Genomic DNA, 14,859 nt, shown 5'->3' on the forward strand with positions numbered 1-14,859 from the left:
TGCTGCTGCCAAAGTCTCGCAGACGGCGTTATCAGCTCCCTCGTTCGGCACCCTCTGTAGCCTGAGGCTCATCGCGACGCCTTTGGGAGGAGCGTGTTCTTCTTTTTATCTTTTTTTATCCCTTGTACACATAAACTTTTCTAGAACATACCAAGTTTCCCTTCTCACGCCATGCCCCTGTTTGTCGGCAGAGGGGAGAAGGGCACACCATGCCTGTTTGGTTGTCGTTGGTTAGGTGATCTGTCGGGGTTTGCTGGTAGGCCTCACTGTATCAGCAGCAAAAAACGTTCTGGAAACGTCTGCTCGAGATGTTTAAGAAAACTTCACAGGGACATGTTTTTCGATGTCTATCGCCAGAACAAAGCCGCGACAAAAACACGCCGGAAATCTCCGTTGAGCCCGATGGAATGAACTCATTGGGACTCCTTCAAAAAGCATAAAGCTACAGCTTATACTGCGCACAGTAAAATTACTGCGTCGCTTACACTCGTCTGTCCATTCTTACTGCTGGTGTTGGGCTGCTAAACACGAGGTCGCGGGTTCAAATCCCGGTCACGGCGGCCACATTTCGATGAGGGCGAAATGCGAAAGCAGCCGTGCACTTAGATTTAGGTGCACGTTAAAGAACCCCAGGCGTTCCAAATTTACGGAGTCCTATTATACTACGGCGTGCCTCATAATCAAAAAGTGGTTTTGGCATGTAAAATCCAATCATTTTATGTAATAAATTTTTCTTGCTACAGTTCATCTAGAGGCTGGAATATGTGTATAACGTGGCAACTGCGTATAATGTGGTCGTATTTCATGAGGTTTTTTGCGTTTAAAAGAAAAAAAAGTATATTGCACCGACTTCAGAAAATAGATGTGTAATTGTGCTGACCAATGTTTTATTTTTCAAAAATGCTGATATAAAAGACTGCTTAAAAACTGAAGTATCGATTTTATAACTCTGTAACCCATCAATAAAAACCAATATCACATTTCTGTAAAACATACCCATTGAGAATTCCAAGGGGGCAAAATATTCGTATTACACGTCACTTTGTAATATAGCACTGATATGCGAGTAGGAATTTAGCAAAACAGTTGTGAGTACTGCAGAAATTTCACGCAACCTCTAAACTCATATGCAGTGGTGTAGCTAGGTCGTCTGGCATCCGGGGCCCATAGGTTTTCTGTCACTTCCCCCCTGGGTGTAGTCAGGAAGGCGAGGATATCGAGCATTTCCGGGGAGTGGAAGCGGGGCTGGAAGGAAGCCTCGAATAACTACACAAATAACACGATCTGAACTGGTCAGTACTACCGCGAGCAAAATGTCGTAGGAGCCGTGATGAAAATTAGGCTGCGCTTCATGACTATGCTTGAAAAAAAAAATAATGTCGATGTGCTTAACCTTTCGGTTGAGACATGCTTCATGTAGCGGTTGCTTAATTGTGTGACGCATTTTTGTTTTAATTTACGAAGCGGTGATATTCCATCCTCTTAAACCACCACTATAATAGTTATATACGACTCGCACTCGGAGAGCTTGAAGATTTTATTATAAGGAGTGTGCTTGTCTTATGAAAACACTTTTGTCGACCCTTCAACTAACGCATGGTGCGAGAATTTCCCCATTTCAAGTGTTTAAGTGCATCATGGAAGCGCAGAAACCGTTTTGCTCGAAATCTCCTGCACCGTGTTTGATGATTAGGAGGAGGAGGAAAAACACTTACTGAAAAAAAGAAAGAAAATAAAAACAAGCAGGTGTATTTCTGCTTGTGCGGGGAGGCGCCCTTAGTCCAGGGCTCCTGCGGCTCTTGCTGTCTCCCGGGCCAGCTGCACTAGTTGCTGCTGGTCACGAGGGTCCGAGCTAGTCAGCACGGCCTCCTACCCCTAGACTGTGGGTTTGGGTATTTGCGGGGGCTGCCTGTATGTTGGGGTACGCCCATGGGGTGGTATAGGGAGGCGTAGCCATTACAAAGGGGACATTTGTACGAGTGTAGTGTACGGGGTATTGTTGGTATCTGGGGGTATGTGTTCGTTTGTAATTTTCGCTATGCTGCTGCGTCTTCACGTGAGAGGGTCACCACGGGCACTAACAACTGTCAATTCACTAGGGAACAAGAACAAGAACTGGTTTATATTTACTTACAGCGCGCGTGGTGTACTGTTCTCTTTGTCCGTGTTCTTTTGCGCTACAGTGGCTTCAATACATGTGGGTAACATAACTATGGTAATGACACTTTAGGGGCGAGGGGGTAGGCTTCGGCATCAGAGCCCCCCACCCCTCGCGGGAAACATCGGAGGGGGCTCGGGCCCCCTCCCCCCTGCCCCCCCCCCCCTTAGTCCGCGCCTATGGCGTGGCATATCTGTGTATAATGTGGCCGTAGTTGATGAGGTTTGTCGCGTTTAAAAGAAAAAGGTATATTATGCCTACTTTAGAAAATAGATTTTTAAGTTTTGCTCACCAACGTTTTTTAAGAACTGATATAAAAATGCACGAAAAAACTGCAGTATCAAGTTTATAACTCCGTAACTCATCAATAAAAACCGATATCACATTTCTGCAAAACGAACCCATTGAGAAATCCTGAGTGGGCAAAATTTTCGCATTACACATGTAATACGCACTGATATGCGAGTAGGATTTCTGCAAAACCGTTGCGAGTATTGCCAACAATTTAACCCAACCTCTAAATTCGTATCTCACATTTCTCCGCTTCAGATTCTTGCCAATTTCCTCATCACATCATGGCGTCCGATCGCGGGCTGTCTGTCCATGAACACGCAGGCTGTCTGTGTCGGCATGCGATGCGAGCCGTTGGTTACTGCGCCTTTTATTCGCGCCGGACAGCACGTCTGTACAGCACGTCTTCACCGTCACTTCTCGACTTGATACCACGATACCGTGCGGGCACTTCCTCGCCGTTTTCGAGCCAATCGTGATCGAATTTTATACAGATAGAAGCGAATCACTGGAACCATCTGCCTACCGACGCTGTGACCACTCCAGTCTCGATCGCTTGCAGAAACACGCTAGAGAAATAATTCATCGTTTCTAAGAGCTTGTTCCTCACGTCATACTCCAATGCACGGACAGTTGATATATAAATAAAGAAATAAATGAATGAATGAATGATCAACCACCAGATTCTTGGCCAGTCCCCTACAGTGTGCAGTGAAATATCACGCGGCGCTACCCAAGGAGCCATTGCATCTCTTTTATTACTCATCATCTTTGACGGTTCTATTCTGTGCCGCCATAATGTACGTATGTACGGTCGTATACGCAGATCGCATAGCGTTATCCGCATCACGCATTGGCAGTTCATCTCTATATTATCACTTGCAAACACACGTATGCGTCATTGATAACAGGTTAGACAATATTCCACACTCTGCCGAAGTCAAAAATTGTTCCATAATAATTTCACTTTTCTCTGAAGAGACTGGCAAACATATCGCTTCGCTATCGTCTCGTGAATATATCACGTGTAGACTCAGTTAAATGTCTGAGTTTAATTTATGATACCTGCAATAGCTAGCGTGGATACATTGAACCTACGGCTACAAAAGGACGCACAAGCAGTTTATATGTTACGCAAACTATGCAGCAGTCGATCGGCAATGCGCAGGGACCTTGTTCTTGTAATCATACTATGCATGGGAGGCCCATTGTAGAACCTGGATATGTGTTACATTCTGACGCACCAGCTTTAAATGGTACCCTCCCGTTCTACTGCAGCGGCAGGCTCAGTGCATGTGCTGTAGTTTCTCAGAACTTGTCACAAATAATGTGCAGCACGGTTCCCGCTCTCTTTTGCATGTTTCGCTTGCTTATGCTTGCAACATTCCTAAACGCGTGTTAGTCATCTATAAGAAGATTAGAAACCATTTTTATTTTCCAGCCTGCGTTATTCTTCTTGCACTTCGCGGGCCATTGTCTTATGCGCCTTAGGTGGGGTTCGTACAGACTCTGGGTTTGTCCCGTGAATGTCCGCATCTTTGAGGTACCGCCTATTGGCCGTGTAAGAGAACCGCTAAAGATTACTTATGATGTTATCTGTCTGCACAAACGCGAACTGTTTCTCCCATAGTATTTAAAATGGGATATTACAGAATCATTTAACAGGTTTAGCGATAAATGCTACACCATTGCGACAGATGCCTCAAAATGCGAAGAAAAATCTGCTATTGACATTGTCGCTCCTGGTCTTTCTCCATGAGGATGCCGGAGTATTCCTGGCGGAATTCCTGGCAGTAGTATCAGGTATACGAAAAGTTAATTCATCAATTTGACCAGTTATATACGAACAGTTTCCGTATCGTAATTTTCGTCGCTAACTTATTATACACTGTAAACGAAAATAAACCCACCTGGGAGTTTTTAAGAGGTGATGTGCCCTGAAACCTCCCCTCCTCACATATTTACTCCGATGTATGGGAGCAAAACAGCTCCATTCCCTCGTTTCAGTCCGCTGGCTAGTGGTTCTCAAATTTTTTATACATTCCATTCTCTACGGCCTCGTTATTAAAAATTAATAAAATTCATCTGGGTACCAGGCCAAGAGATATTATTAGAGAACGCAACACATATTCTGGCGAGAGCGGCGATTAGTCGTCGATTTCTCTCGACACTTCCCGCTTAAGTTTATGTAACTGCAGCTAGACTGAAGAATTGACTCAAACATTTCGGTTGCTTTCTTGTCAGTGCTAAGCGCCCTTTTCCAATTCCATCCCAGTATTGGTCAGTCCCGACTTGTGGGTATGAGCCATCAACAGAGGGAAACCCTAGTGTGGGTACGTGCCAAGGACCTTAACGCCATCCTCATCGGCATCGGCATACCACGTGACTCGTGACAGCGGGTGCATTGCACGAGCAGAAGAAGCTGCCACGTCTTCACGGGCGGAGCGTTCACAGATTTCTCGTCTACTCCCCCGTCGTGAGTGTACACACCGAGAAACAGACGCGAACGTATGTTGCTATCTGCTGACCTTACATCGTTGTCTTGGTAGAGTAACAATATTAGCCGTGCTGTCGCAACCTCGAATGCGCAGGTGTGCCATCCGCCCTACACCCTCGTGCCACCAGATACCCTGTGCCACGAGGACCGAGCCTGGCGCCTTTGCTCGTCCAGGAAAGTCGCTGCCCAAGCTGGAACGAAGTACGTGACGCGTCTTTGATGACATCTTAGACTGGAGGTGTCATGCAAGCTATGAGGGTGTTTCGTTTTGCGCAAGGCGTAGCTGTGAGCTATAACGTGCGACAAGCGCTGCCAATTTAGAGGCGAAGATAGAATCGATCAGTGACGCCAGTCAATGATGTCAATCATGTATGTCTCGTCACGCCACTTCAGGTCGGTCGGTCGGTCGGTCGGTCGGTCGGTCGGTCGGTCGGTCGGTCGGTCGGTCGGGTCGGGTCGGGTCGGGTCGGGTCGGGTCGGGTCGGGTCGGTCCAAGCACTAAATCTAGAGTGGCTATATTAAGGCTGCTATCGTAGATTTACAGTTGCTAAATCAATAGTAGTCCGCTTGGTGTTTTTTACTTGCTGTCTAACAAGACTGGAGAGCGATATAGAGAGTTACAAACTTTAATGCTGGAGATGTTAGACTGTCTTATCGCCTGGCATGCGACTCCAGACGCTGGGTGATAATTATGGCATACACAGTTCACCACATATGCGCACAAATATCACACGCAGTCAAAGACAAGCTGGGTGAAAATTACTACTCACGCACTATCAGGAAAGCGAGAGCTGATCACTCTCATTTTGTACGCCCTAACTTTGCACGAACCTACGTCTCCCAACTTTTTTTTTTGAGGGTCGCTTAGCGGTGGCAACTCTTTGCCCATGATTTCTCTAGTCTACCGCTGGTGGTGCTTTTGAACTTTGTCTACTAACGTCTTAACTCTCTCTTGCTTGGGAAGCAGATGCTAACTCCATAATTTGGCATAAATAAATAGTATCATTGCGAGCAGATGAAAAGCACCTCCAGGAATCAACCAATACACTAAAAACGCTCCCCGAAATCGTGTCCTCTATGGCCGCGTCACCGATAGCATAGTATTGTCATATCTGTGCGATTTTCAGCGTTGTAGTTTATTTCTCGCTATACACCAGAACACCGTGAATTCAAAGGGCGCCGCCATATTGATGAGCGCCGGTCGCGCCATCTATCCCAAGCGCGGCGAAGTAGCAGGCCTGGGCTGCCACGCCGGGAGATGCGACCCGGCGCGAAAGCGAAACTTGGGCTTTTTAGCTGGGCGGAAGGCGTGTTTCACGTTTTTTCTAACCTGTCATTTTCGCTGTCTGGATTCAATCAAACTTCAAGACCTCGTGCAAGTCCACAATGGACACACTGAGTGCTGTGCAGACTGCAGAAGCGAGTACATCGGGTAGGTACGCTATTACGTTTGTACAAACCGCGCGCTATATGCTAGAACACCTGTAAGCTTTTTGGCACGTAACCTGCGAAGGAATTTACAGCACTGTGTTGGTGCCATATATTATTAAAGCACGCAGAACACTGTCATCTGCACTTTCAGTTTGGTCTTGTTTGTAATGGCCTCTACTGGGTTGGCCGCGCTTGGCAACCAACTGGCGAGGTCGTTTGACTGCCTGGTTAGCAGACGCCTGCCCTTCACCACCTGCACACTGAAAACAAAATAGATGTTATAGTAAGAAGGGCTGTAGTTCTTTCCCATGCCATCACTTTTGCGAAGATATAAAGTCCTCTAAAAATGAAATAGAAAATACACCAGGCCAATTGTATCGTGCAACCACTTAAGAGTACAACATTCAGAACAAAAGCCTACAGTACTCGAACAAGCAGCATATGATGCTAAACCTGCACTCATTGGAAAATGAGGTACTACAGTAGTTATAATGTTCAACTACATGTGCAGTCAAAGCCCGTATAACAGGGCGAGCATGACAGATGCAGGTGTTGTACAGTTGCACAAACCATGACAGGGCACGTAAAATTACCATCCATACTTAAAGCTGCATCATCAGGACCCCTTTGGTACAAGACAACAACCGCACCTGCATTCCAAGAAATTAGCCCCACCAACTGCAGCTACCTGGTACCAGACCTGTTTCGCTTGTGCGAGGCCATCGCATTGTTGGCGCTCCCTTAGAAAAGAAAACAGTAAAAAAAAACTAGTGAGAACGATCAAAATTTTGTTACAAAATACAAGAATAATTAACCACCTTATTTTCCACGCCATATGAACGGAAATATTTTGCGCTTTGCCCCGCATAACAGCCCGCACGCAGTTTAGAGCTCAGGAGGCTCAAATGAATTCGTTACGAATGACACCTGCAACACCAGCTCGTAAAGGTAGGTGCGCTGCAAGAACACCTTCGGCGACGAGTAGTCGTCGTTTTCATTTTTGTGGACGCATGCTACGTGACGAGCAGACTTCGGTTTACTTTCATTAGCAATAACGCTCACCAGCAAGGCCTACAACTTGTCGTTCACGCTTAATGGTCATTCCGTGCACCAGCTGCAAGTATCGCTAACCGCAAACTCAACTGTTCCGCTTAACCGTCGGGAGCTCTGCCTGAATGAAAACACGAAAAGGCTTGCCTTTTTGTTATAGCCAAGGCGAAGCACCGGCGCGGGATTCTGCTCTGTAGGCTTGTTGCCCAGAAAGTGCTCGGAGCAAACCTGCGTATTACGTTTGTAGGGCGCAAAGTTGAACGTGGCACCAAAATATACACAGATCGAATACTCACTCGTGCAATTTCACTGGGTTGGTAGTTCTTCCTATTCACTGCAGCTATCCACCGGTGGCGCAGCTTGGCATTCTTCGTTGCGGAGGGAAATCGGCGCAGGCTGAAAACACCTCACCGGCACGATTCCCTACGTGTGTTATGCTCTTCGCAAACAGCGCTAAGCAACCTGCTCCTTTTCCGCTGGTTGTTTTGGCATCCAAACACGACGCAATGATGCCCAGATGACTTCTTCTACTTTGGATCCGTGTGAACGGGCACATTTCCGCACTTTGGAGCCCTAGAGCTGGCGCTTGCCATGTCTACAGGTTGCCGGCGAATACACTTTGGCAGCCCAGTACAAAATAGCGCCGGTCGACCGGGCAACCCGGGTACGAGAGTATGCGTTCGGTTAGTCTGGGTGCGAGACTAGCGTGTTCTGGTCTATAGACCACAACACGCTAGTCTCGCACCCAGACTAACCGAACGCATACTCTCGCACCCGGGTTGCCCGGTCGACCGGCGCTGTTTTGTACTGGGCTGCCAAAGTGTGTTCGCCGGCGACCAGTAGACATGGCAAGCGCCAGCTCTAGGGCTCCAAAGTGCGGAAATGTGCCCGTTCACACGGATCCAAAGCAGAAGAAGTCATCTGGGCATCATTGCGTCGTGTTTTGATGCCAAAACAACCAGCGGAAAAGGAGCAGGTTGCTTAGCGCTGTTTGCGAAGAGCACAACACACGTAGGGAATCGCGCCGGTGCGGTGTTTTCATCCTGCGCCGATTTCCATCCGCAACGAAGAATGCCAAGCTGCGCCACCGGTGGATAGCTGCAGTGAATAGGAAGAACTACCAACCCAGTGAAAATGCACGAGTGAGTATTCGATCTGTGTATATTTTGGTGCCACGTTCAACTTTGCGCCCTACAAACGTAATACGTCTAACACGCAGGTTTGCTCCGAGCACTTTCTGGGCAACAAGCCACTAGAGCAGAATCCCGCGCTGGTGCTTCGCCTTGGCTATAACAAAAAGGCAAGCCTTTTCGTGTTTTCATTCAGGCAGAGCTCCCGACGGTTAAGCGGAACAGTTGAGTTTGCGGTTAGCGATACTTGCAGCTGGTGCACGGAATGACCATTAAGCGTGAACGACAAGTTGTAGGCCTTGCTGGTGAGTGTTATTGCTAATGAAAGTAAACCGAAGTCTGCTCGTCACGTAGCATGCGTCCACGAAAACGTAAACGACGACTACTCGTCGCCGAAGGTGTTCTTGCAGCGCACCTACCTTTACGAGCTGGTGTTGCAGGTGTCATTCGTAACGAATTCATTTGAGCCTCCTGAGCTCTAAACTGCGTGCGGGCTGTTATGCGGGGCAAAGCGCAAAATATTTCCGTTCATATGGCGAGGAAAATAAGGTGCTTAATTATTCTTGTATTTTGTAACAAAATTTTGATCGTTCTCACTAGTTTTTTTTTACTGTTTTCTTTTCTAAAGGAGCGCCAACAATCCGATGGCCTCGCACAAGCGAAACAGGTCTGGTACCAGGTAGCTGCAGTTGGTGGGGCTAATTTCTTGGAATGCAGGTGCGGTTGTTGTCTTGTACCAAAGGGGTCCTGATGATGCAGCTTTAAGTAGGGATGGTAATTTTACGTGCCCTGTCATAATTTGTGCAACTGTACAACACCTGCATCTGTCATGCTCGCCCTGTTATACGGGCTTTGACTGCACATGTAGTTGAACATTATAGCTACTGTAGTACCTCATTTTCCAATGAGTGCAGGTTTAGCATCATATGCTGCTTGTTCGAGTGCTGTAGGCTTTTGTTCTGAATGTTGTACTCTTAAGTGGTTGCACGATACAATTGGCCTGGTGTATTTTCTCTTTCACTTTGAGAGGACTTTATATCTTCGCAAAAGTGATGGCATGGGAAAGAACTACAGCCCTTCTTACTATAACATCTATTTTGTTTTCAGTGTGCAGGTGGTGAAGGGCAGGCGTCTGCTAACCAGGCAGTCAAACGACCTCGCCAGTTGGTTGCCAAACGCGGCCAACCCAGTAGAGACCATGACAAACAAGACCAAACTGAAAGTGCAGATGACAGTGTTCTGCGTGCTTTAATAATATATGGCACCACCACAGTGCTGTAAATTCCTTTACAGGTTACGTGCCAAAAAGCTCGCACGTGTTCTAGCATATAGCGCGCGGTTTGTACAAACGTAATAGCGTACCTACCCGATGTATTCGCTTCTGCAGTCTGCACACCACTCAGTGTGGCCATTACGGACTTGCTTGAGGTCTTGATGTTTGATTGAATCCAGACAGCGAAAATGACAGGTTAGAAAAAACGCGAAACACGCCTTCCGCCCAGCTAAAAAGCCCAAGTTTCGCTTTCGCGCCGGGTCGCATCTCCCGGCGTGGCAGCCCAGGCCTGCTACTTCGCGGCGCTTGGGATAGATGGCGCGACCGGCGCTCATCAATATGGCGGCGCCCTTTGAATTCACGGTGTTCTGGTGTATAGTCAGAAGTGAATATCTTTCTCTCTCTCTCTCTCGCAGGCGCTGCTGAAGTTATCACCGCGACATGAGCGAACAAGGTCGTCCCGAGCAGGAGCGTCAGCCCGGGGCTGGTCAGCCAAATGCCTCGGAGCACTCCCCGCTCTCTGCTGACGGTACTTCCCCGGAATATCTCAGCTCTGCACCGAACTTATCTACGGACTCCTTCGCTACTAACAAGCGTTCCGGAAAACGCGCGTCCTCAAAGGGTTCCTCCGGCCGATCTCGCAAACGCACTGCACACAGGATTCTTGGACTTCTCTCCCAGAACGCGAAGCACGAGAACGAGTCGGCGAGGAACGAGGACAGCTCGAAAAAGGACTCCTCGTCTACAGACTCGGCAGCAAGGAACACCTCGGCCACTAGCCTCTCAGTGAAGGACCTTCCACCCACGGACCTCTCGGCAAAGAAACTCTCAGCTGCGGACATGACGGAAAAGGACCGATCCGCAAAGAACCTGTCGGAAAAGAACCTACCTGCACAAAGCCTTTCCGCAAAGGACCTATCGACAGAGGCCAGCACGACAGTGGTTCAGGACCTCTTGTCAAAGACGACCTTTTCTAAGGACGTCTCGACAAAGGACCAGTCGACAAAGGACCTCGCGGCGAAGGAAAGCACGGTGAAAAACGCTTCAGCTGATGATCTTTCGCCTCAGGAAAGCTCGGAGTACAGGGGCCTAATTCAACATGTCTTGAGAAAGCATCTGACGACAAAAGAGCCTCTGCCAAAGGACTTGTCGATGAAGGACCTGCCGGTGAAGGGAGGCGTGGTAAATCGCCTTCCGGCACAGGATAGGTTCGCAGAGAAGGCCTTGGCTAGGGACATTACGACAAATGCTGTGGCGACAGGGGACTTGGCGGTGAAGGAGAGCTCGGCAAGGAAGGGCCGAACTAGTGACCCTTCGGCAAAGGACGTCTCGGCAGCGCACCTGGCGGCAAACGATATGGCGGAGTGGGTCCATGGGCATAGCGACAATGATGCACCAGGAAATGCTGCCAGCAGCGGTAAGAAATGCAAAACAAACGGGGGCAATAATTTAAAGCAGGCTGGCCATTCAACGTCTATCCAAAGTCTAGCTTCTGCTTCAAGTAAGGCCGACATTCCTATCGGTAACGAAGAGGCCTCGCTACTTCTTGCGATGACGCGGAATATGACAGTACTCGGGTGGCTCATGCTACGGCAGCTCATCTGAATTCGAATCGATTTAGGCGGCAACACGGCAATGTAGCTTAGGTTCAACTTGGAAGCTCATCTCGTTCCATTTGTTGGGAGAATGATGGCCACTAGAACATAGAAAGAGTCGCGCATAGCAGCACGCCATGATTGATTTATAAATGAGATACAGGGTGATAAATGTAAGTTTTACGGAATTTTTCAAAATCGGCTGTTGTAAAGCGTAGTCCTAGTCGTTGAGCTGGATTAATGAGAGAGGTGGGCATTACTTGCACGAGAAATCAAAACACATACTATTGTTCTAATGTTGAATTCCAATGGCGGAGTCAGAGCAGCCGACGGACTCCGTGAGCGAGCACTCGACTCTGGCGTAGAGCAGCGCCTCCAAATCCGCGAGTGGAACGCAACCTGCGCCGCCAGAGCAAGGCGGAAGCGGAACTTTTATCACCGAGTTACCCAGGATACTTTAGGTGTCATTTTCTTCCGCTGTTGGCTCCCAGCACCGCCGCACCGGTCACTTGTCTCTTCAGCGCCGTTCACCTGTTGCTTTCTTAAAAAGTGCCGAATGGATATCTCGCCAAGCGTGCAGCAGCTTTTGCTTCCTCGCGAGTCGTGACCGGTGGCGCCTCCCAGCAGGCAAACGTGGTAAAGGAAATACGTCACGCAGAGTTCCGGTCCACTCCGCCGATTTTGGCGGAGCATCTTTTTCTGCTCCACGGAGTGACTCCCGCTCTGAATCCACTCTGACTCTCTCATTGGAACACCTTACTCCCGCCCTCACTCTGTCATTGGAACAAACTTGCTGCGAAACGAGCAGGAAAACTTGCTCCGACTCCGCCATTGGAATTCAACATAATTAACAAAAATCACTCATTAACCTTTGAATTAATTTACGGCACATATAGATATTTATGAGTTGTAGCCGGTGAGTTTACAAGGCGTATTCACTAAGAATGAATTTCCTGAATGACACCAGTTTCGGGATATGCGCCATTAAACTCGCCGTAAAAATGCACTGTCGTTGCACTTACTTTTTAACATGCTCTACCCGCCGTGGTTGCTCAGTGGCTATGGTGTTGGGCTGCTGAGCACGAGGTCGCGGGATCGAATCCCGGCCACGGCGGCCGCATTTCGATGGGGGCGAAATGCGAAAACACCCGTGTGCTTAGATTTAGGTGCACGTTAAAGAACCCCAGGTAGTCAAAATTTCCGGAGTCCTCCACTACGGCGTGCCTCATAATCAGAAAGTGGTTTTGGCACGTAAAACCCCAAATATTATTATTATTTTTAACATGCTCTTTTATGCAGTGAAGCAGAAGAGTGTCTGGAACGTCCGTTTAATTCGTTCCTCATTTTGGTAAATAATATCTCGAAACTGGTGTCACGCTGGAAATTAATTTCAAGTGGATATGTCTTGCAAATTCACCGGCTACAATTTGTAAATTGCATTATGTGCTGCAAATGAATTAACTAGGAAGGTAATTAGTGAATTTGTGTTTGTTAGCCAAATATGTGTTTCGATTCCTCGTGCTAAATGTTCGCCTTTTTGAATAATCCAGCTCAAGAAGAAGAACTATGCTATCTGCCACAGGCGATATACAAAAAATTCCGCAAAGCTTAGAAATGATCACCTCGTATATATGCCATCTTCTGCAAAATATAATAATGTGGTCGGGGTCTTTTCTCGCGTTTCCTGGTTTTCTATTGTCATTGCTGCATAACCTTTTTCCCGCTAATGTGCGCTGCGGTATACGTATTTATGTACAGCGTTTAGTATTACAAAGCTGGCTCTTTGTCGCATTTAGGAAGGGGTAGGCATGGGAGCAAATGAGAGAGGAAGGACACAGGGAGAATCAGCGGCCGATTTCTTTATTTATTATGTATCTATTTCATTCATTCATTCAGTCATGAGAGTACCTCACAGGCCTTCAAGAAGGCGTCGGAATAAGCGGTGATGGATCCCGAGGATGTCATCCGGGGCACCTCTTAAGTTAGTTGACTGTCAGCGCTTTGTGTGTCCAGCTTGCGTGTACCCCGTCCTGTCACGCGCTTATTTATTGCAAATCAAAGTGTCAACACGACGCAGCTTCGCAAGGGCAACCCCACGTGACCCCGGAGCAGCGTCACCCCCAGACCGCGCTGTCTTTCTCTTCCCCGAGCTCTACGTCACCGCGGGACTCGACCAACTCGACCTCACCGCTGAGCGCAGCGGTCGGCTCAGCTTCGAGCTCGTCGCCGGATGTCAACCCACTGGCTGACCAGGTTCGTGCGGTTTAATCCCCCCACACAGAAAGTTAAGGTAATATTTTTATTAAGAGCAAATGCCAGCCACTCGTGCCGACGGGCTTACTGTCACGTGGTAGTGACGTTGAACAGGCAAGAGCCAGAACAAATAAAGAAACAGCGAGTTTTTTTCTTTCAGGGGAATTTACGCCCCCGAAATTTAAGTACACGTCAGCGGTGGCGATGACGGCGAGTGCCTTCGTCGGTCGTCGAATCCAATGACGCAGCTATTGCGCGTTCAACAGCTTATATAGGGACGTCATATCTAATTCTCGGTTACCTTTAGATATCCGCGCAAGTTCGAGAGTGCGCTAGCGTAATCGGTGCAACTTAATAGAAAGGGCCCGTCTTTTCTGCAGGTGGATGTGCGCGAACACCCCGATATCGATAGCACATCTATTCGAATGTGATAACGCGTACGCGGCAATATTCCTGCCGACCGGTATCATCGAAAACGAAAAGGCCCGTCGTGTACTGCAGCGCGGGTTGTTGCCGTTTGGGAAGTTTCACGTGACCGCTTGCAAAATTGCTTGCATATAGCCTCTCGTTCGCGTCTTTCCATGCATAACATCTCGGTGGACGTTAGCGAAATGGCTGGACAATAGGAGACAGCACGATACGAAAGACTTTGCAAGTTAAGCCCCAGAGGTAGCAGTATGTCGTGGTTGTCACCGAATCTTGCATGGTATAGATGCTTTGGCTTGTTGGTGCGTTTTCATGGATGTATCTCTGTCGTGTTATCGAGTCCGGCTCAAAGCGCGCCTGCTATTTCGGAACATCTGCGAACATTGTGGTCACTTCGAGAGCGAGACGGAGCTGTCATTAGTAGCCTGTGTTCATGTCGCGCACGCTGTGTAGTTAATTTTCGATCCGACTGTAGCACTGTCTCAGTCACGTTTCCAAAGAATTACGGCCACCCGCCGTGGTTGCTCAGTGGCTGTGGTGTTGGGCTGCTGAGCACGAGGTCGCGGGATCGAATCCCGGCCACAGCGGCCGCATTTCAATGGGGGCGAAAATACCCGTGTACTTATATTTAGGTGCACGTTAAAGAACCCTAGGTGGTCGAAATCTCCGGAGTCCTCCACTACGGCGTACCTCATAATCAGAATGTGGTTTTGGCACGTAAAACCCCAAATTTTTTTTAAAGAATTACGGCCGCG

General features: G+C 48.2%; 1 protein-coding gene across 6 annotated transcripts in view; it reads left to right on the forward strand.

The window, feature by feature from the left end:
* Window positions 1–14,859, forward strand: part of LOC135900741 (uncharacterized) — a 74,612-nt gene that overhangs the window by 22,551 nt on the left and 37,202 nt on the right. For 4 of the 6 annotated variants that reach the window (XM_065430286.2, XM_065430284.2, XM_065430283.2 and 1 more), the window contains 3 exons: window positions 5,041–5,147; window positions 10,247–11,247; window positions 13,503–13,678. In XM_065430286.2, the coding sequence (XP_065286358.2) occupies window positions 10,272–11,247; window positions 13,503–13,678 (1,152 nt within the window). In that variant the 5' untranslated portion in view covers window positions 5,041–5,147; window positions 10,247–10,271. Of the gene's footprint in view, window positions 1–4,831; window positions 4,958–5,040; window positions 5,148–10,246; window positions 11,248–13,502; window positions 13,679–14,270; window positions 14,348–14,859 lie in introns of those variants that run through there. The other 2 variants (XM_065430282.2, XM_065430287.2) reach the window with 2 other exon arrangements.

This window comes from Dermacentor albipictus, chromosome 8 (genome assembly GCF_038994185.2).
Source record: "Dermacentor albipictus isolate Rhodes 1998 colony chromosome 8, USDA_Dalb.pri_finalv2, whole genome shotgun sequence".
Taxonomy (NCBI): domain Eukaryota; kingdom Metazoa; phylum Arthropoda; class Arachnida; order Ixodida; family Ixodidae; genus Dermacentor; species Dermacentor albipictus.